The 23,175-nt window shown below is 39.0% G+C and overlaps 1 protein-coding gene across 4 annotated transcripts in view; it reads left to right on the forward strand.

Annotated features, from left to right (window-relative positions):
• LOC119902272 (interleukin-1 receptor accessory protein-like 1) overlaps positions 1 to 23,175 on the forward strand; it is a 246,266-nt gene that overhangs the window by 95,657 nt on the left and 127,434 nt on the right. For all 4 annotated transcript variants that reach the window (XM_038718369.1, XM_038718386.1, XM_038718377.1 and 1 more), the window contains exons 4-5: positions 5,352 to 5,538; positions 11,051 to 11,204. In XM_038718369.1, coding sequence (XP_038574297.1) covers positions 5,352 to 5,538; positions 11,051 to 11,204 — 341 coding nt within the window. The remainder of the gene's footprint in view (positions 1 to 5,351; positions 5,539 to 11,050; positions 11,205 to 23,175) is intronic.

Genomic DNA, 23,175 nt, shown 5'->3' on the forward strand with positions numbered 1-23,175 from the left:
ATCTGTTTACCAAGTTGTGACTTAATGTCTTTATCCAAAAAAGGCTAAAAGGATGGAATGAAACCAGTCCTTGCTCAAGTTGTAAAACATGAACCAAGTTTTGTGATCAATTATATTTATCTATATATCCAAAACCATTCTTTGAGGATTCTGGGAAACAGTGGTAAAGGAACCTTTTGTGTTTAAAAATTGCCTGGTGTTTATTTTTCAGAAAAAAACATGCTTATCTATGTGACTCATGTAATGGTAAAACATAACAGATGAGCTTTATATTATTTCAGCTCTGGAGTTCTACCAAATACTAAAAAGAGATCAAACCATCGCTGTATTAATGTAATTTCCTTCAGCTTCAAGTTAAACTTGAACTCTAATAATCCCACCTTTATTGCTCAGAAACCAAAAATAGGCATTAAGATTAAAGTATGACATTTCACTGCTACACATAAACGGCCCCACACTGTAAATGAAGTTCTATTGAAGTTCTCCGGAGGCTGCTCTGTCTTTGTAGTTGATTACATATCACACAATGCAGCAATATGGCTTGTTTAGCTTTTATGTTGTGTTTGTACGTTGCTCTCTCATATTTGCGGACACCAGTGCGTAGACCAGTGCAGGCATGGGTTTTTCACAGTGTGGCAAAACAAACTAATCCGCAGAGGTGTAGGTTCCTCCCTGAGAAATTGTGTACTACAAGACAAGAGAGAAAAGGGCCGGTGGGGTGGGTGGAGACAGGGGCACAGTCACACCAGAAGCAGAGGGAGAGAGGGGGGGCGGTGGATTATAATTGAGGCTGGAGTCTTGTTCCTGCATAGCAGACAAGTGTCACACTCTTAGACAAAGGCTAAGTAGGAGCAAGTTGGCCCACAGTCAGATTTGGGGAGCCATGGTGCTTAATCATCCCGGGCTTGGTGCTAGAGTTGACAGGTGAGTTATGAGCGGGAGCTACAGGTAGGAGCTCCAGTCTTCCCACTGCTCACTATGACCTTCGCTCGGTCCATAAATAATAGGGACAATAAAATACTGATTTAGGATAACTGGGCCGCCCCTATGTTGATTCTAGGTTGATCTTGGCTTGGTGTAAACAGGGAGGGTAATACAAGACTACTGGGGGCTGATGTAATGCTCGTATTCTATTGGTTTACACTTGTTTCCAGAACTGTAAAACTGTAGTCCAGTCTCAGAGTCTACCTCAGTATCAAGACAACTTTCCTGACCTCTGAGACTTTTCTCAGCCTTGGTTCTGTCTTGGTCTCACCTACTATTTGAAGTCGACCAGACCTTTTCCTACCTGTCCAAAGCCATTGTCACATCTGTCTCTAATAGGACAGGGCACATCCAATCATGCCAGGCTGCATTAACTGTGCTCCCTCAGGAAAGATCTTAGCTGTTTTTACATCTGCCCTCCACATCCTGACGTCGGCTTTGTTGACATTCAGATCCAATCTCAGGTACATGCTGACTCAAGTGGCGGCAAGATGAATAGTACGAGTGATGTCACTCATATGCTTCGGCCTCTGCTGATGTGATTCCCTTCAGCTTTTGCTACACACTGGTACAAAGGGACAACTAATGGTTTGGTATGGGGTTTTTAGATAGTTGCGGCATGTTTAACCTAATTGAACACATATGGAAGACATTAGAGAGATGTGTTTGGCAAGCACTCTCTGCCACCATCATCACAACACCAAATGGAATATATTTTGATAGAATGGTTGGCTCTAAAACATATTATGTTGTTTTTTTTCATGTCATCCATCCTCATCTGTACATGTGCTTGACAACACATGTACTGACAGCAGTGTAGCCAGACTTAATTTTAACTCCACTCACTACAAATCATTTAACATTCATATAAAGACTTACATATTATTAAAGGAATTATTTTTGTGATTTTTAAAAAGGCTTGTTTTGGACAATTTAAACTGGCCATGAAAATTAAGAATCCAACTACAGTTAGGTGCTTAGCTACAATGCTGTATACCGTAGACAGACACACACACGAGTACAGATCCAGTGTGCTTCTAAGGGACACAGTAATGATTTGGCAGATGTTAGCAATTGCTCTAATGAGCCTGATGCCCTGATTACAGTAGGAATATTTCTGTGATGTTTAAAAAAATGCAGTGATGGAAGATGTGCCTGGTTGGAAGAAGACAAACATTGAAACTGCCAATGAGTCAGTTGGGATGCTGCCATATTTACAGTCTTCTCAAAATAGTTATCTTGTAGACATTGCATTAAAAAATAGTTTAGGTAGCATTGGTAAGATTTCAAGAATCAAAGCCATACCAAATGAATTTCTGTTATTTTATTACAAAATGATTTGTATCTGTATCTTAATGTTACTGTACAGCATAGGTCCACGCGCTGTATTAAGGGTTAATATTTGTGATAGGTTCATTTCACTCCCCTGTCACAACATTCTGCCGAGGTAACCTCCTATCAGACTTTGGACATCCCGCCTTGTGATGTTCTCTTCTTTCTCTGAGAACCTTGTTGTCAGTTGAAAGTAATCTGTAATGAGTTATCAGCAATTATTTCATCATCAAATTTCTATTAGAGAGGAGTTATTTTAATTAAGAGATCCATTAATTTAGTTCATTAATTTCCCCACAGGTGCCATGGATTCTCAGGAGAATTTCAAATCAATTCCGCTGTCTATTATTTAATATCAGAGCGAACAGTTGCTGAGTTAAAGGGCAGGTTCCATCTGGTTTCATCCTCTGGTGGGGTCAATTCATTGATAGTCAATAAAATAAAATATATAGAAATATTTGAAGATGAATGGTTTTGGTTGGGAGGGATCTAACTATACTACCGTAAATTAACCCGGGATTGTGACAAATGCTATATCCCATGAGTATCTTGCAGTAAGTAGAGACTGCAGTGTTTTTCCATTATATGACAATCATAACCATTTCACTCCTAACTGAGTATTGCACATAATTTCACTGCATTTGTGGCACATTGCAGCTCAAGTCCTCTGCCTGCCCTCCAGCTGTGTACAGTAACTGTCAGCCTGACACTTCTCTCAGTTGATATATGCAGGATGCTATCTATCATTGCCACGACATTGCATATCCCCTTCAGTTTGACACATTTGACAGACACTCTTGCCCCTTAATGCCATGGTATCACTTGTTATCACTATATCTGCAGTACGCAGAGGGTTCCACGAGCGTTGAATGCTCAGTGCGTAGAATACAGTGAAGTCCCTGGTGTGTAGCGGTAGGATAATTTCCCTGCTTATTTCTTTGGATAAGCTTCATGAATGTTATACCTGCTGAGTGAAATGTCAAGAGATCACCTGGCTTTTCAGGCTCAAAAGGCATTGTGATGGATGTGAAAGACATCGTAGGACAAAGTGTTGGCCCAAACCATCACTCATGCGGAGCAGATGACACAATTCTCTCTCTCTCTCTCTCTTTTCCAGTGGGCGAGTTTATCAGTGCTGCCCAGAATATTTAACAGGGAAGAGAGCGCACCCGTGGGATCTCATTTGCACAGGTGTCCATCTGGTAGAAGTTGTCTGAAATAATCTCCACATCATGTCACATTTGCATCACGAAAATGGCACACTAACTGTAAGCGGAGCGCACGGCACTGGCCGGTTCGAAGGGCGAGGGATTGTTTGCCGACACTGTAGCGAAGACCAGTGTGTGTTGTACTAATCCACGAGGCAGCTAATGCTGCGCAATTATGTAAGGATTTAACATGTTTGTAATTGTTTGTTGGTTCAGCTCAATTTGTGTAACCAGCTTTAGTTAGAAAATTAGCAATGAGATTTTCCTAAACACTGCCAATTTGCTTGGTCTTTTAACCAGGAGGGATTTGCTGCAGTCAGGCCAGAGTACTTGTCAATTGTGACAGTCTTATTAGCCAGTTGGCCAAAGAAAGGTGCTCTTATTGAATTCATTGATCAAGGACCTTTGCTTCTGTTCCGCTCCCTAAAATAGCACAACTTTCACAGTGAGTCAATATGTTCATTGATTCCCATGTTCTCTTAAGAATTACTCAAGCAGCAGATCCAATCTCAAAATCGCTGTCCCATTAATGACCCAAACAGAGAAGCTGTAAATGCTTACCAGCTGTATCTCTTCCTCTCTTGTGGCTGTGGAATTTCCCTCTCCTGGGAGGCAGGAGTAGATCTGATCATGATCCCTACAAGTTTCTGCATGTACACATGAGGGGGCCCAGCCAGATTGGTTTAGTTTTTATGAGGCATGCGTTCCAATAGAGGGGCAACACAAATCCACTGAAGGTATACTGCAGTGCCTAGCAGTAAAATGAAATGTTTACTCCACCGTGGATGAATATTCTCTAGTATCTGTGAGTTCAGGTGAGCATGTAGTCTCCAAACATTACAAATAATCTTGCATTTTACACCCCCAGTGGCTTGCATTATAAATTCTCTACTTTATGTATATGACCTGAGCAACTACAATACATCAGTTGTACAAGTAATTTTCTGCTAGCTCGCACTGCATCTGCCTAACATGTGAAAACAAAAGGCTTCAAGGTTAATCTTCAAGTGCTGTTGTCATTCAGAGCTTCATATAAACACCCATGTCTCTGACACGTGTACACATGTGGAAACCAGTGGTTCTCAAAGTGGGGTCCTTGAGGGTTTTCTAGGGGGTCAACAGCAAAAAGTGGAATAATTTATTTTCGTCATAATTCCATCCATAAGTAACACAATGACAGAATGTATGACTACTTGGGTTACAAATTTCTGTAATAAAAGTTTGTGTCAGTTTAGGGGTCCTTGATGTGAAAAAGTTTGAAAATCACTGGTGTACACTATGTATACAGTATGTACTGTATACACACACACACACACACAAACTTGAAGTTATCCATTTGTAATTTAGAGAGGTAGGCTTGTCATCCACTATTAGTATTCATACATGAATTGATGAGAAAATATTGTAAGAAACTGTAATTGTCCAGATTAAGGGTCCAAATTGGAGACAATGATTCAACATTCAGCATTAATGAAAATCTTCGCCTAAAGAAAGTGATAAAATGTGAAGATGAAGATGAAGATATCTTCAACCAAGTCCAGTTGCCCTTGACTTTAACCTTCGTTGGATTACTGTGACCTGGATGACTGAGAATCTTCATAGACAAGATGATGAATTGCATTTCCACAGGAAGGTTTCTTTTTCTTTTCCCCTCTGCTGCATTTAGTGATTCACATGGAATCTAATGAATGAGCCTCGTGGAGATTTTGATATGTGAATCCAGAGATGGGTTGCTGGCAGATCTTCTTTGCTGCATCTGGCAAGACTTCAGTATCATACAAAGTCATTTCTTTCTCCGTCTGATTCATTAACTTTGTGTTTTTGCAGGAACTCCACATACTGTATGAAGGTATCCATGTCTCTCACAGTGGCGGAGAATGACACAGACCTCTGCTACAACTCCAAAATGAGGTTCTTTGAAAAGGCAGAACTAAGTAAAAGCAAAGACATCACCTGCCCAGGTATAGAGGATTATACACAGCCAGGAGTGGAGCCTGTGCTTGTGTGGTACAAGGTAAGATATACTCTTTTTATTTGCTGTTTTCACAAATAATCATGACTGATTTCATTTCTTTTGGAGAGGTACAAGATACAGTCTAAAAAAAGATCTTTGTCTGCCACCTAAAACACATCACACACATTTAGAAATTAGAAATAGAACCTTTCAATTAAAATTAAAAAGCTATTTTATAGGAAGTTTTTTTAAGAAGAAGAAGAAGAATCTAGTTAAGGTCAGCTATATTCAGATCTAATTAGCTTCATATACCATACCTTCTCTAATTTCTAAAACAGACAAAAATAAGTCAGGTCACCATATACATACCCATCTCTCCATTCGTTTCCTGTGTTTTGAACTTAAACTTTCTCTTCCTCCTCACGGAGAGTTGAGACGCCCACAGTGTAACTGAACCAGTCGGACCGACAGGCCACTTTGACGGAGCTGTTAGGTGAAGCTCGGGGACCAATTCATCAAACGTGAAAGTGCGCTGGATTAGGTGGCCACATCACTTCTTCGGTTTCCCACTGAATCAAATTAAAATAGCAGATAATGACTGTGGGCTCCACACCCTCCAGTTATTGGCTCTCACTTTGTCAGTGGGGGCTGACTGAATTCTGGGAGAGCTGTCTTGGATCGCAGTTCGAAACCAAACCCACATTGCCCCAGTTTTTTTTTGCCTCAGGTGTTCTGTGGCCCAAAATCTGAAAAGCCTTGGTTATTTCCAGAAGTCCATACTTATTATACTTATTTATTTCATACTCACCACCTATGTGACAGTATGCTCTAGAAATATAGAATAAAAGTTGTCAATCCATGTTATACCTTAGATGGTGTTGTGTGGTGTCCCCTGGGTCCTAGTTCAGAGTTTTTCTTTGTGATGTTTTAATCTTTTGTAATGTTTCACAATCATCACTTAAAAATGAAAAGTGTTTAACACTAAACACTAAATTACTCAACCTTTTTTTATAAAAAGCGCACCCACATGAATAGATCAGCAATAAACTCTGATAAAAATCGCTGAAAAAGTTTGACGACTTTGCCTCAAAATAAGGTTTAAAGGCAGACCCATACGTCAGTGGAACCACATGATTGGCTGAAATATGTTTCCTGCTTTGGCTGTTAAAAGCAGGCAATTGGCTTTCTAGCGGGTAAGCCGCCATCTTTGCCCTTACGGGCTTTCCCCATAGAATTGGACTGGATGTGATTGAGTGGCATGTCTCCTCTAAAATGTCTCTGATCATGGTTAACCTGTACTATTACATGTATAAGCATGTATTTTTGTTGTTTTACAGCAAACCTACTAAAATATGAATCATTAGACATACTGGTTCCCACACTTCTTGTCCACATTTGTACCAAATTTCAGTATTAAGGCAACTAGTAAGTACTGGACCTAGGCGTCCTTTCATGTGTTAAACCTATCCGAAACCTCTTCAAAATGGCTAAAATGTGCTTTTCAATATTTCAAGAAATGTTTTTATTTTAACAGATAATGTCTTTGAGCTAATGACAAACATATTCACAAGTCCTAACAACTAGAGAATTAAGAAAAAGGCTGCGTGGATATGTATGTAACACTGTGATTGCACTTTGAAACCTTACTTTATGGATTGTCTTATATAGATGGGTTTCTGTGCAACGTCTGAGATGCGTGCGCAACCAGGGAGCAGTAAGTGAGCACTCGGTCTTCGCAGCGTATCAGTTTCTAGATTATATCTAGCTGCAGTGTTGGGCAAATTGTAATGAGTTAATTTTTACTTATTACTCATTTAAAAAGTTACAATATTACTTTACTTATTACTGGGTATTAAAACTAAATTGTCACATTACTCGTTAAGTTACAATTACTTTCAGCCACCGCACCCGATCCTTAAAAGTGACGGGAAACCTGTTCAGCAGTGCATTTTAGAAATTAATCCACTTTACTGGAACAATAATTAACCTGAGGAGTCAACAACCAGCTGAAATGAAAACACTGCAGCCTCCCAGACCAAAGGATGCTGTACCATATAGGTTATGGATATAGGCTATTTAAAAATAATAAAAAACAAAACAGGTCCCTCCCAACATTTTTTGCTAATCACGTATTCATAACAGCGTCAATGAGTATGATTTTTACGAAGCATATAACGTTTTTTAACGCCACTGTCTTGAGATTAAAAAAGACAAGCAAGTGTCTCGACTTCAGAACTATTGTTACTGTTTTGCACATGCATTTATAAGAGAAGTATTCAGTGCTTTTACGAAACACAAAACGTTGATTAACACCACTCTCCCCTGCCGAGTGGATGCATCACTGGCAGTAGCTGCTGTAGTTTCTTTCTACAGGCTGTTTCACGTTGCTGTGCTGCTTTAGGAGATGCTTCAATACAAAATTGTTTGTGGTTGTTATCATTTTGCTGGTCGCGCAAAGTTTACAACGGAAGACAATGTTCTCTGCATCTCTGATGGTGAATTTGATGAGTATGACACAGCTAGGACAAATGGCAGTACTTACAGCTGTGGAAAGAACACCTCTCTCCCTCGTTCTCCATTAGCCTTTTGGCTAGCAGCTGACTTGAACAACATAACCTCCGGCTTCGCTAACCTCCAGCGTGGTCGATTAATATTCACAATGAAACACAAACAAACAGATCCAACTCTGAAATGGCAGTTTATTATTGCCTGTGCGCGCATCCAGTTGCGTTTGAATACAAGAAACCCGTCTATAGATCACTGTGCCTCAGCTTGTGATTGCATAGGTCACAAAGTGCTTACAATGCTAACAGCTAGCTGAGAGCTAAATCACGCACAGTGGTCTACCACATATGCAATGAGAACGAGTTAGAGACAAGATTATATTTCCTTTCAACTAAAAACACACGAGAGGGGTTATGATTAAAAACATGATACTTAACATGTTAAGGAGTACTTATTTCCCTTGCTCAAAACAGTCATTGCTCCCAGCATTAGATCCTCCATTGCTTTCTACCTGAGATTCACAGCACTCCAGCACATCCAACCAGAAAATGTACGAAAAAAACTTTAAAAACTCTAGCTATGAGTAGCTGCTCACTCTCTGCACTAGCTAAGGATTCTGTGTTTTCAAATAATATACAAGTTTGGATTACACAGACATCCAGGGTTATGAAAAAACCAACCTATTACCCATGCCATTTATTGTTTTAAAGCTTAGAATAAGCTCTATTGGATGAAAAAGTAAATTGAGTTAGGTTGCAGCAAGTTGTCTGTGTGCATTCTGATTATCTGCTTTTATGTGGGAAAACTGAGAATGGATCACTGCGGTATAAAAATAACCACAGAATAATGTTGTACAGTAGCTGTAAACAGACTTTATGAATACACACAGAAGAGGTGATGAGGTGTTGCCATGAAGGTATCAGCAGAGTAACAGTGGGACTGTTTGAATGTGATTGGCTGTAAAGCCAGCTGCTAACTGATCAGCTGATGTATTAGTGAGCCAATGCTGAAACATGAATAAAACAACTGTCAGCTAGTCAGCTGCTGCAAGCTTGACTTCAGAGTTCTGTTTGAACTAACGTAGTGTTATTTGTGAAATTGCACACAAATTCCACGCATGATCTGCTCTCACATCCAAATGCCCTGCGAGATTAGAAAATAATGGTGCATCACACACTACACGGTATTTGACAGAAAATATACATTAACTAGTTTTCTTTCTCTCACTCAGACACACTCAACGCTGCTTTTTGTCCATACAGATATGATTTGTCTTGTTAGACACAGCCTCAGTAGTTCTGGACACATTTCACTATGCTGCCTTCCATTTTGACTATTGATGAAACCTGTAAGCCAAATTATCTTAGCTTTCTTCCTTTCATTTTATATGCTTCTCATATGGGATATTGTGGTGAAAAATAATTACTGTCAAGATTCAAGTAAATGTCAAACCATTACAGTAGGCAAGAGTTTTCCTCACAAGCTTCTGCACTTTTTTATTTAATCCCTGAACTCATCAACTGCAAGGGAAAAAATCTCAGAGGTTTGATGAATATATAGTTAAAAAGGATGTTGAGACTCTATAATGTTGCATTGCACGACAGAAGTAGCTAAGACCCACCTCAAAAACACCAGAAGACTGAGAATTGTTGAGGGTGATATATTTAATCTCTTGAGACTGGACTGACCGTTTGCACCAGCTGTTTGTAAGCTTAAGCCTCACCAAATTAGGCCTGCACTAACAGTGATTTTAGTACTCAAAGCTTCTACAAATTATTTAATCAATTCATCGTTTAAGAAGTACTAGTGCTTGGCGGCGGTGTGCCCCACCGGTAACAGGATCAGCTGTGTAAGTTAACTCATGATTGTGACGTTACAACCCAAACTCAAAGCCCAACCAGGCGGAGAACAAAAATGTGCGTGTGTACATTTACAGCTGAGGATTGCGGCTTAGTTTTGCTAACTTTAAAGTCAAACAAAACAGAACAGTCAAATGCTAAAGTTTCTTTTACTGTTACCTTGTCTGTGGTCTGCTCCGTGGACTTGATGATAGACCGGGAGCTTTCTGATCAGGTGCCGTCATGCTGTTGCAGTAGGCGACATAAGTTTCGTTTTACGGTGGACAGACTGTAACATTACAGGAATCAATTTCTGTGCGAAACAGTATGCTATATAGTTGGATTAAACGAAGCGTCAGTGCAAAGAATTTGTGTCGATGCTTTTTAGTTATCAAATTATTCGATTTAATCGATGAACCGTTTCAGCCCTACACCAAATTAAAACAGTGATGGGATATGGATCGACACATCTGATGTGATCCGTGATAAAAATGCTGTTTGATTACAAAGTAAATTGTGTTTCACTAAAACAACAACACCAAAGCTCAAAATATTATGTCAATGTGAATGGATGCTACTACAGTAACTCTGACACATACCTCCCTTGATTGGACTGCACAAAAGATGCTTATTTGAAACTCTTTCTTAAATATTTTCTAGCTATGACATGTCTTAAGCATTAAGAACCCGATTTAGTAATTCACTACTTTGAAACCAGCAAGTAGTTATTAAGAACTCAGGAAGGACTTTACATAGTCATGGATTTACGAATAGCTAATGCAACCAAATCCAGTACAGTAGCCCTTCCTCAGAATGATAAATGCACAACCATTCAATCCCATAAATCACTGTTTAATACAGTATTAGTGTCTGGGCAACAGGGGTGCACCAAACAAATCTCTAAAGGCTGGCATAATTTCAGAAAGTTTGTGTATTGATAGGAGGTATCTCTACCATAACTGTGTGGAAAGCTGCTGTAGTTCTTTATGACAGGATGTTTAGTAACAGGGCTGTCCATGGATTTGTCTGTATTCATTCAATATATTTAAAGATAAGACAAAATATAAAGTCTCTTCTCTGTTGCTAATGAGGTGAGGTGTGCAAGTAAAAGCTTGTTTTCTGTTGATTTCCAAATATTAGTTACGCTTGAAAGTCAACTGTGACACAGTATATTTACTTTATAACAACTTTCTTGTTTCCCATGTGTTTTTTCTACATTTTAAATACAGGAATGCAAGCCAAAGCAGTGGAGACAAACCATAGAAAGGAAGAGGGACACTCTGTCCATCAAGGAAGTACGTGAAGATGACATTGGGAATTACACCTGCGAATTGCAGTTTGGGAACTTTGTGGTGCGGAGGACAACTGAGCTATCCGTCACAGGTAAAGATTTATATTTCTTCAATTCTGCAAATGATTTGATTTTTTTTTTGAGATATTTAAGCACTTACTGCATTTACTGAAAGAGGTTCAGAGCTGCGCAGTTATGCAGTTGCTGCAGTGCTTGCAACTGCATAAAATAATATTAGTAACTGTGCGCTGAACCTATGTATATATATTATTTTAAATGCATTTTTCCCCACAAAAGAATACCCTCATTGTTGGTTGTTGATTTGTGCACCGTGTCTGTTGTTTTCAATATATTGTTTCTTATGCTGCCCAGCACCTTTTGCCAATGTATCCCTGTCAGTAGTGTGTCTGTGACTTCTAGGCTGCTTCAATTGCTAAGTAGTGTAATTCACACAGAGCTAATTCAGCACTTTTTCTTAAAGCTGTTGAAATATTTAAGCCTGAAACCAAAAGTGGATGACAGATTGCTTGCCACTGCCACTGTGGATAGGGAGAACTCAAAAAGTAGAACTTAATTAAACGCACCTCTATTTTCAGGTTATCTGATTGGAATTAGTTGTAGTTGTTGTTCAACAAAAGCAACACTGATATTATTAGCTAACTGTTTTATTTATTTGGCTGTTTGGACATAATGAATCATCAGAGAAATAATAATAGTACCAGGGCCAATCATATGCTAAATCTTAAATGGTCAAATACTGTATTATGGATCTACTCCATATAAAATGTTCATTCAAAAGTGGAGCTCACGTTCTTTTGAGAAAAACGGTGTCTCTTTGCTTTAGACAATATCAAACAGAAAAAGCTTCTTCTCTCTGTGACCCATTTGTATGAGCTCATGTTTCCTTTGGTGGCTGACTAAACAAAGCAGAGAACAGTGAAGGTGGTTTTGGATGGATAGAGGGGCTGTTACATTTCAGTGCAGCTGCCATCGTGCAATGTGGGTGTGAGGGTCAGACAAAGTGTTTACTGTTAACTGCTACCTGATTACACGTCATAGTCCTTTTAAAGACGCAAAAGCCAGACTCCAGTAGTGAAGGCCAAGCTAAGTCATCAATCATTTTCTCACCAGCCTCAAAATGTCATCCCGGGGGAATAGTCTTAATCTCTCTATCTACTTTGGAGACATTCAGCATTTCAAAACAGGTGGCGAAAAATGATTGATGATTGGGCCATGGCAGTAGAAGCAGCATTTATGATTCTTTTTGCAAGAAATATAGTCTTCCAACTGTGTCTGGACAGGTCTCCTCCCACATCCAGCCTGCCTGTAGGTATGAATGTGTCTTGTTTCAACATTTTGATAGACTGGCAACTTATCCAGTATTTAGATGCCTAGTGCATGCTGGGATATGCTCCAGCCCTCACAACCCTTGGGCAGGATAGAAAATGGATGGATAGAGGGATGGATATACATTTATTTGATGCTTTGGTTTGACAAGGGGAGGGGGGTTGTCAGTCATATAATTCACTTAAAATTTTGTACAGAAAATGGTGCTTAATAATGCAATAGTCATGTACCCTTTAGATGCAGAGATGCAAATACTGTTTCACCCAAAATGTACTTTTACTGTAAGTTACGGTTACTGCTACTGTAAGATCCAATTTTGCCTTGAGGTAACACATTGTACTAGGCAACAAGTTCTCATTGTTGTGTGAAGTTGGAGTGCTTTTTATTTTTGGAGAGCAATGACAGCGTTTGCTTTGCTTCTGGCTTGGTTGTTTTCCTTTTAGGCAGAATTGCTTTCCACAGAGTTTTGGATTTATTTATTTTTTTGTTTGTTTTTGATTTGAAGAAGTTTTGAGTTTTTGTATGTGGTGTTTTCTTTTGTGCAGCCACCGTGGCTGTACTGATCATGCTAACTACCTGGTTCTTTTGATCCATCTCCTATTTCTGTCTGCCGTTGCTGCTACAGTACACATGAAACACATTACGTCCTGTATTGGAGGGAGATATTGTTCTTGGAAAGAACTCCTGTGCATGGTGTGTAAAGGTAGACACTTTCATGAACTAGGTTGATTCCCTCTTCAGCCTTAAACACGCTGAACTTTCATGTGATTATCATCAAATTAATAATGCAAGACCCATTCAGTCTTCATGTTTTCTAGTTCTTAAAAAGTGTAACACTGATTTTGATAGATCTACTGATTTTATATTGAATCAGTGTCTTCCACTAGTTGTAACATTCATTACTTGTTTGTGCAAAACACTCGAGTTTGTCTAATTTTCACAATTAATCATGATAACACGAACTCTAGGGTTCGATTGTTTAGGAAATTGTCAGCCATTTATCCCCATTATATAACCATCTAGGCCAGCAGGAAGTTTGAAAAAGAATAACAACACAGTATCACAATAGAGCTATACAATTGCTCCACCAACTAAGACAGATAAGGCAATTTCTTAAAAGTGAGCCAGTACCTACCTAGTATACTCCATACTGTATTTATTAGTACTTTTGTAGAAACTTAACAACCCCAGGGTTCCCACCATAACCGAAACTTTTTAGAAACATGGGACACGGTTTTTACTGTATTTTACAAACTGGGACATTTGGAATATTTGCCAATAAAATGTAATAAAAACCTATGATGGAATATGTAATTTTTAGGTGCTGTTTGGTAAGCAGCTGTGGGACAGATACCAATGTAAAAAGTTGGGCTTATGTTGTTATTCATTTTCATTTACACATATTAGTTTATAGTTTAGTAGTTAGGGTTATTTTTCTATCATCTACTTTTGTCTTTCAGATATTTCTGTGCACTGTTTAGCCATGTGTTTTTTCCCCCCAAAAAATGTATAAGGTCCTGGATATGTTTGTTTGTCCAACAAGCATCCTCTGTTGGTTGCCGTGGTTGATAGGCACTATTAAAATGTTTGTGTTTGTTATATTCTTGTTGTGATGTGACGGAGCATCTTCTTGACTTGTCACATTTAGCAGCACTTCTGGTAACCCCTGAAAGTATCTGGAACTTGCATTCAGGATGACGTATAAAGTTTAGTTCCAGAAATGTGTCTTCCAAACCAGGTGGAGAACAGTGGATACAGTGGTGCAGAACCATCAGTCCAGTCATAATGGCAACATAATACATAACATTTCATTACATTCCTGCACTGGATAAGGGGAAGTATTACACAAAAAGATCTGTGGTTCACATCTAACCTTCCCATCTGCATACTTTCTTTTTTCATCCGGAATAAATATACATGAATCTTTATGTAATATTATCATCAGCCTCCCGCAGATAATTCCAATTGACCATCAAAACCCTTGTCACTCCCCTCTTTATCAACAGCCTAAAGGCCCTCACACAGCAGGGCAATGGGACAAAAGGTCAGATTCCATTTGATTATAATGAGCACCGCTAAAATCATAATGAGCTCCCTCACTGGGTAATTGGAAGTGAACAGTCATTTTTAAATGAAATTTGGGGCTTTATGACTTCTTTGTAAGGTGCACCGTTTGATGTCTAAGATTAAACACAGCAGAATAAAGGAGCAGTGATGAAATAGATATACTGGGGAGCAGCAACTTTGGTGTGTAAAGTAGACTGCGTAGCTAATGAGCTGGAACTGATGCATTTAACCTGCTTTTCTTATTTTGAACCAGCACGCAATGAGGTGTGTTTGGTTGAGGAAGGGAAGGGCCGTGCTTTGCGGTGAGAGCATGAAATAACCAAAAAGAGAGGTTGAAAAAAATTGTGAAAATACCTCTCTACATAAAATGTGTCTACCTTGCTCCTTAAACTGACCGACGTATTCACCTGATATTTTTCATGCCCTTTAAGTCTGAGTGTTTTGAATAGATAGATCTTATGTTCTGATAGCTGTGTGGCTTGAAGCAGTTATCATTGCAACACTCGTTTCAACAGTCTTTCAGTCTAGCACATACAAAACAATTTTTCTCAAGTGAACAATGGTTTCTAGCTGGATAGCACCATTCTATTTCAGTGTCTTGCTCACTATTGAATATTATTGCACAGCGACTGTTTGGAAATAAAAGGAACTCTTTTACTTTCCCTGCTCAACCACTGCCCTTGAATGATGGGAACTTTGCCGTTGATATGTGTTTTCTGCTGTGCATTTGTAAGCTAGAGGCTATTTTCTGTGAATGTAGACAATAAAGAATAATAGAAGTGCAGTACAAGTTCAGAACATACATTTTAAGTAGAGAACAAGACTATGGCTTTCAAACTGAGTAAGTCGGAACATGACAAGTAGGGACAAACTCAAATCCATTTAGCAAACAAATTGTTGAAATCATTGTTCTTTGAATTGGATTAGATCATCTGGAGGTGGTCTGGTTGGTACTGTGATCGGATCTCAATCAGGTGTAAATGCAATCTGTCCAGCATGTTGAGGTGGTCAACCAACTCTCTGCGTACGATTCCTAGGATAGGATAGGAAAGGATAGCTGTTTTGCTTTGGGAGACTCTAAAGGGACCCTACAACGTGCAGGGTCACATGACTGGCGTGGGTAGCTAGCACTAGTACTAGACAGCTGCTCCGTTAGCACTGATTCACCTTTTACCCTCATCTTATCTTGTAAGGTTTCCTTGAGAGTATCCTGCATCGCTTGCTTTGACCTGTTACACATCATGTTTGTTTACAAGTATGCCAGCTCTGCCTGTGTAATTTGAATATTGGAATCCAATTATAGTACAATTTGGACAGAAACTAGATAACAGAACACTTACAAATACAAAAACCGATGATCAGATGTCATTATCCAGACATTATATGCATTAAGGTCATATTATGCTTTTTGGGTTTTACCCTTTCCTTTATTGTGTTATAAATCTTTTTGCAATGTAATAGGTTTGCAAAGTGAAAAAGCCCAAAGGGAGTTACCAACTCCCACAGAAAACACTGCACCTGAACTGCCTGGAAACAGCTTGATTGTAGTCCAGACTTTACTTCGGTAATCTGGTTCACAATGTAACACGCGTCACAATGCTCGCTGCTAGTGTGGCACGCCCTCAAAAACACTGGTGGAGAAACACACTGAGCTACAGCAGACAAGACAAGACATCAGCCCGCTGCCACCCCTCACCCCATCCTCCCTAATGGTCGTTAGATAGGCAGTCAGTGGACATAAAGTTGTTACTGTGATGTAGAGACAGTGGAAAGTTAATACGTTACGTATGAAAGATAAATTTGTTGCAAATAAATAATAACTTACCACCCTGAAACGTGAACAGCCGAACCAAGACTGTGCTTACCGGCTGAAGCGGCGTCACACAACTTGTCAGGACCTGCCTATGCTTCTGATTGGCTAGTAGTCCTTAACTAGGTACTGTGCATATGCAACTCCCAACAAAGACTGACTATACTGACATGCTTCCCTCCTTAGCTACAACAGAGCATTCACCACTGCAGTGTTTTTTTGAAAATTAAACCATTTAAACCTATCCTGGTACAACCCTTAAATAAAACTATGAACCTGAAAATTAACATAATATGGCCACTTTAATATCCAGTGTAAATAGGATCTTTGGGAAAACATAGAAACAGACTAGAAGTAATATTAAGGCTGCACAATGTGGAGAAAAAGTCATATTGTGATTATTGTGGACCACAATATAATGTAGCAAATGTTACTATGAGTCTACTTGCTTGATTATCAAGGAATGCACAAAATACTTGAAATTTGTATTTCTCAGCTCGAACAAAGTTAAATCAACATAAGAAGAAATATAGGTTTTTTTGCCACCAGTCCAAAAGTACTGATTTTGCCATATTGTAGACAGCGGAGGAACTAGTATAAATGAGTAGTATAATATCAAAACATTAATAAAAAGTATACTGTTTAGTTAATACTATACTGGTAATATATTAATTACTGTAATCATTATAATTCCATATAATAGTACACTATTTTACCACTAGTTGAATATTAAATCCAGTTATTGCTTTAATTTCTATAGTTTGTTTTTATTCATTTAATCCTTGTGCAAGACAATGGCTCTACATTGGTCTCTAATTTGTTAAAACTGCGGACTAACTGCTCAACAATCATATTGTTCAACACATCAAACTTTTTTTAATGTACCGCCCCATCCAGGCTGTGATCGGTCGGTTGATTAAAAGTGATGCTGACAAGCACGTCGGCTCTGAAAAGTTAAATATGTTGTACAACAAAGGAGATCACATTGAATGGCCTGCTGGCCAAACCCAAACCTTCCTTATCTTACCCCTTTATTGTCTTACCACTACAGCTGCCGACGACGCATCTCTGTCTCTGTCGCAGAGCGTCCTGCCCACCGGCATTTCTCCCGGTGCTCCGGTGGCCAGTCCCACTATGTTTTGAACGATTAGCGTCAGGGAGGGGGGTTACGGTGGGTTGGTGTCTTTCACATTACTCGCACACTGCTTATTAATCATTATGCTGGTTTGCACGTATTTGTGTTTAGGGTCACATGCGAGAGCCCGATGTGGGCGTGGATAATGAGCAGACTGCAGTGCACACAGAGACCAGAGTGTCACACACACTGCTCACTTTTTTTGTTTAATTAAATCACACCCTTTTTTGTGGTTATGTAATCGCACAGGATGACATTGCGATTGCAATTGCGATTAGATTAATTGTGTAGCCCTAGGTTAAAGAGATGTATTTTTAATTACCCAACAACATAATTAAGCTGAATTCTTTCTGCTCTGCCCTTGGTCACTTTTAATGCTATTTTCTATTCTACATTTCTATTTTAGCTTGTAAACTTGTCTTTACTACAAGGCAATGATGCTTAGGCCACCATAACTTGCTAAGTAAGCAAAGCCATCATTTAGAAACAACTGTAAGTCCCTTCAATATGGCCATCAGAGGCTTTAGGGTAAACTTTTGTTTGCTTTCTTTTCAATATTGGAATCATTGTTTTTGGCATCCTGACCTGGCACCTATTGGATGGCACTACCTATAATATATGCAGTCCTGTCGCCATGATGAATGCTGTTAAAGCTGAAACCTATAGATTTTTCATACTTCAGTCTAGTCTATTGTTCTACAGAAGCAACTAAATGACTTCAGTTTTGCTGAGTAAAAATAAAAGTGGCATTTGTTTTGTTGGTGGTGGTGAGACAGCTTGTGGCACGGGAATGCCAGCAGTAGAGTTTGAATAACTTCAAATATCCGTTGAATATTAAATCACTAGTATGACAGTATGAACTCATTTTGTAATCAACAAAATGTTACCATTACCAATGACAATATGTGTTTATTAATCCTAATAAACTGTTTACCTCTTTGGCTCAATATGACACTGCTGCCCCTCTTACACCTAGTATATCTCCTGCCAGCACCATTTGGTGGCCATTACCTATTTCCTCTCCCATCCGTGAGTTGACTCATTAGCATATGAAGGAGGTTGGAACATAATTGCTCCTTTAATTGATGGAAGATAATTAATCTGGCCAAGGTGCTGGTGGAAAAAGAAGATGATGCACTGAGTAGATTGAGAAAAATCCCTTTTTTTTTCTCTTGTGAATTTGATAGACCGTGCTATCAGCAGGTGCTTGATGAGGTTTATTAATTTTGGCATTTTTTTATATCATTACCTTTTGATGTTTTGTCACTTTATTAGAGAACATACCTGTATATAAAATTGAAGCTTGTCGTTATTCTGTAAGTTTGCCACAATTTGAATTTGTCTCCTGCTGTGGTCTATGGTGCGTTTCCACTCTGAATCTTAAAGAGTGATAGTAATTAGTTGTAGCACGGCATGGTTAACTTAAATGTCTTTTTTTAGTTGTTGTAGAGATTAGATTTTTATTTGTTGGGAGTTGCCTGTAAGAAATATACATACATTATTGTGGGATCTCAGTGCTTGGTTCATTTTGATTTCACACTTGCTTATAAGCTATAGCCTAGGCATCGCTTTATGATCTTCACCCCCTCACAATATATTTTTAACCTTGTGGCTTTTCTGTGGGCACTTGGATTAGGCTTGCTTTTATCTCTCATGATGATACACACAATAGCATGAAGAAAGAAAATGAGGAGGAGGGGAGCATTCAATGACACAATATGTCTGTGTATATGAGTGCATGCCTGCCAGACTGCAACGCTCACGCTGCTGTTACTATATTACATAGAATGGGCAGACCCACATTAACAGGTGGGTGATGGAGCTGTTATAATTACTTAGCTTTTTTAATAGCTAGTAAGCAGAGATTTTATTTGAAATGATTTTGGGACGCATGACCTAATGCAAACAATACTGATTGAATTTTTCACAAAACACTGTTGTTGATAGCCCTTTTTTAAAATAAAAAAAAGATAAGTGACTGGGGGATAAATGGTGGACCTGGATGGAAAGGAAGAATAGTACATCACGCATAGACTTTACTGTCACCATGCAGATTCCTTGCAAGGAGGAAGCCAGCCTTGTACTGTTATAAAATGCACTTCAAGCCGAGTGAAGAGCTCTTAAACCATGAATTACTGGATGAGGGTCTCTGGAGAATATAAAGAGGACACCCCATGCACATTGTAACACTGTATATGCGTGTCTGTCTTGTCTACACAAAATCACCAAAGTAAACAGCAGGATAATCCATAACAAAATACCAAATCTAAAATGACAAGGTATTTTTGTTGTAGCGTTAGTATTTTAAGATTTATGATCCCATCTTTTTTATCATCGCCTTTTTCTGCCTCAGCCCTTGTCTCGCCATTTGTTACGTCCCACCCCTGCCATACTCTCATACCCCAGTCAAGACCAAATATCAATCAGAGGTGAAAGGCAAAACCTGAGGCTTTCCTTTACAGCCAATAATGGAAAGTCTCAAGCTGGGCTTTCACAGTGACATTTTTTTCTTTTTCTACTGCTGCCCATTAAATTGTATAGTAAACTATGGCACCTAATTGAAAGCCTAGTTGCAAAATGACATTGCCATGATAACGCCATTCAAAAATCCATATTTCACATATTTCAACCTGAGGTCTATCTCACATGCTGAAAGTCATCGCTTTTTAGCACTGAACCATATATAGACTGAAGGAATGTCATTAACTCTGCATCAAGGGCATGCATTGTTTCTGTTCAATAAAAGTGGGTGTTTTTCCAAGCAGTCTCTTCCTCAGGCTTTTTCCTTTTAAAAAAACTGTCCTTGATCTCCCCTCAGACAGAGACATAGATGTCAGGTAAATGTTTCACCGGAGAGAATTTCAGCAGAAGACAGCACCTCGTCGAAGCAGTCTTTTTCACGACTAAGAATAGTGTAAGAAAGCAGTGAAAGCGCTGAAGTGAAGTTCTTAGCTGTGACCCACCCTGGACCACTTTGCACATTAGAGAGCCGAGGTTTCTTAATGTGTTGGAATTCATTACCTAAAAGTCATGTGACCAACATTTTATTTTGTTAATGGCTGGAAAGGCCAGAGGTTGTGAACAAATTATTTTCACAGAAGAGTCACGCACCAGCTGCTCTCATTCGCCAAAATTAACAAGGACATTTTGTATTTTCCTCAGCTCCAATTCATTACTCGTTGTTCTTCAGTGAAGATTTCCCACCACTGACCATTCCACATGTCAGAATTTAATTTGGGGTATAATTGGCTCTCATTTATGGTGGAGAATGAGCACTCTTTGCTGTTGCAGCTCTTATTTGTGATTTAGGTTGATGAGGCCGGTGTGTGTTTAGATAAAGGATTTACTTGTGCAGCTTTAGGCACATCAGCCGGAGAAATCTCTTAACAAAGCTGCTTTAATGTTGATCAATGAAATATTGCCTTTCCCCTGGTGGATCATTAATGTTCTGACTTTTTACTGATCACCAGAAACACTCAGTCTTATGAGGGTATCATTTCAAGTTATGTTTTTTCTTTTAATTGATCACATTATCTTTGTCTGTAAAATGTCAGGAAGTTGTGAACAGTGCCCATGATGAGTTCCCAGAGCCCAAAGTGCTTGTTTTGTTTGACCAACAGTTGCTAAGGTGGAGGTTAATTAGTAATAGTAGGTGATAGGAAATGTGTCAAAACATATGATATGATAATGATATTGTAGTGCATAGACAATAATAAGAGTTATTCTGCCATGAAAGGAGGGTCAAATCCTCAAACCAATATGCATGTGTGTTGTATGCTACAGTGAGCTGCGGACAGACCGCCAACATGACTTTTTTTGAACATGGTCAAAAAGAAAACATACTAGCAAAACAGCTGTTGTCTTTGCAGCTGACTCATCTGTCATAAAAGAACTAACCTGCCTGTTTATGTGGTGAAAAGCAGCATATCACAATACCAGTGGCCAGTCTTCACACTGAGCACCAAAACGTCTTTATTTCAAACACTCTTTTATCTGCCTGTTGTTAATGCAGCTAAACTTTCATTCTCTGAAGCATGACCTTGGAACAGCCACCATTACTTATATTTACACAATTATAGTTATTTATGTATATATATAGACGAGCCTTAGATTCACTTCTTAGGCAAATGTTTTAATTACAAAGAACAATTAAAACAAAGAAGAATTTCAGGAAGTTCAGGAAATTTTACAATCATATAAAACAGAAAAGCTTCACCAGCTTATATTTCAGACGCAGGGACCAGATAAATCTTAAAATTTTGCTTATTAAATAATTAATTAATTGTCAGAATTATTAATTATTTTTCAGTTCATTTGACAAATTGTTTGTTTTAGTTAAAAAGTGTTCAGCACATTTAAATGTAAAAGCCATTTTCCCATTAAATCAGGGTGATTTAAATAAGAATGCTTTCACTCTGTGCTTTTGCTCTACTCTGTGGATTTTCCACATGTTCCAGTTCCCCAAGTCAGTGCTGTAGTTCTCCACTGTGTCCAGCTGTTCGCCATAACTCCCATGTTTTCAGCGATGCCCCCATCCCCCGGTGATTTGGCAGGCTGTTTGTTATGTGTTCCCCTGCCATCATTACCCTAACCCCAGCAAGTCAACTCAACCCTGTGCTCTGATCAATCCAGCAGCAGTGTGTGTATACTGTAGCGCGCACTCAGCATCCCGGTGGGTTTCCACCTGCTGGTGCCATCAAAGGAGCAGCACACAGGAGATGTGATTGCAGAGCTTACAGCAGGGAAGGAAGTGGGCGAAACGGGAGAGAAAATATCTGAGCATGAGGCATGGAGTGGTTACTTGGTTACGGCGTATCACAGGTACAGGTACACTGTAATTTTACTGAAATGGGTGTATGGCTGTCAAACATGTTTTTTTACTTGAAGGAAAAGGAGATTTCAACATTATGATTTTATTTCCCTAAGATAAAGAAATAGATACAGAGCTTTGGGGAAGCTATCTCCCTACAGATTAATCCCTCCACATCCTAAGGTCATCTGCAGTGTTTGTGTGGTATTGTTTGCTCCAGAAAAACAGTGACAGGTAATTGGCAACGTTTTTCAACGTTTTGGCTTGGCCTGGGGGATCTGCGCCCCATGAATAAACTGCAGAGGAAGAGCTCCAGGAATTAGTTTGACTTGGCCAGCTTTCCACAAGGTGAAATGACTTTGATCGGTGTCCCCATGTTTGATGAGGTGGCACTTTCTGGGCACAAATGCTGTTGTAAAGCAAACAAAGGACTTATCTCCCCTGGTGTTTTGTCACAAGATTTGGGAGACAGGGCTAGCAAGGGTGGACCAGAGGATGTAATGCATTTTAAGTGCTAAGTGTCAGGACAGCTAGTCGTATAGATATTTTGAGGTATGTCATATAATTTTAACAAGATCATTGTAAATGAATGTGTTAGCTTGTGTTTCTGTTCAAGTCTTGTTGTTTTGAGGACATTATAATTATACCTTCTCACTGTAACTCAAAATGCATGTCTTTTTTAACTCCCTTTTTTTGTAAAAATGTAAAAAAAACACAACAACCATCTGATTGTCTCAAATTATATAGTTTTTATAGGAACATAATCCTCCATACCTTTACGTATCCATTCTGTCTGTATTGGTGGTGGTATCAGCGCGTTCAACGTTCATGTCAGAGATCATACCAGCAATTAATATTTGCTTTTAAAAAACAAACTACCCCACCCCATTTAAT

This window comes from Micropterus salmoides, unplaced genomic scaffold, assembly GCF_014851395.1.
Source record: "Micropterus salmoides isolate LMB-PRFRI ecotype aquatic unplaced genomic scaffold, ASM1485139v1 Ms_hic_scaffold_1, whole genome shotgun sequence".
Taxonomy (NCBI): domain Eukaryota; kingdom Metazoa; phylum Chordata; class Actinopteri; order Centrarchiformes; family Centrarchidae; genus Micropterus; species Micropterus salmoides.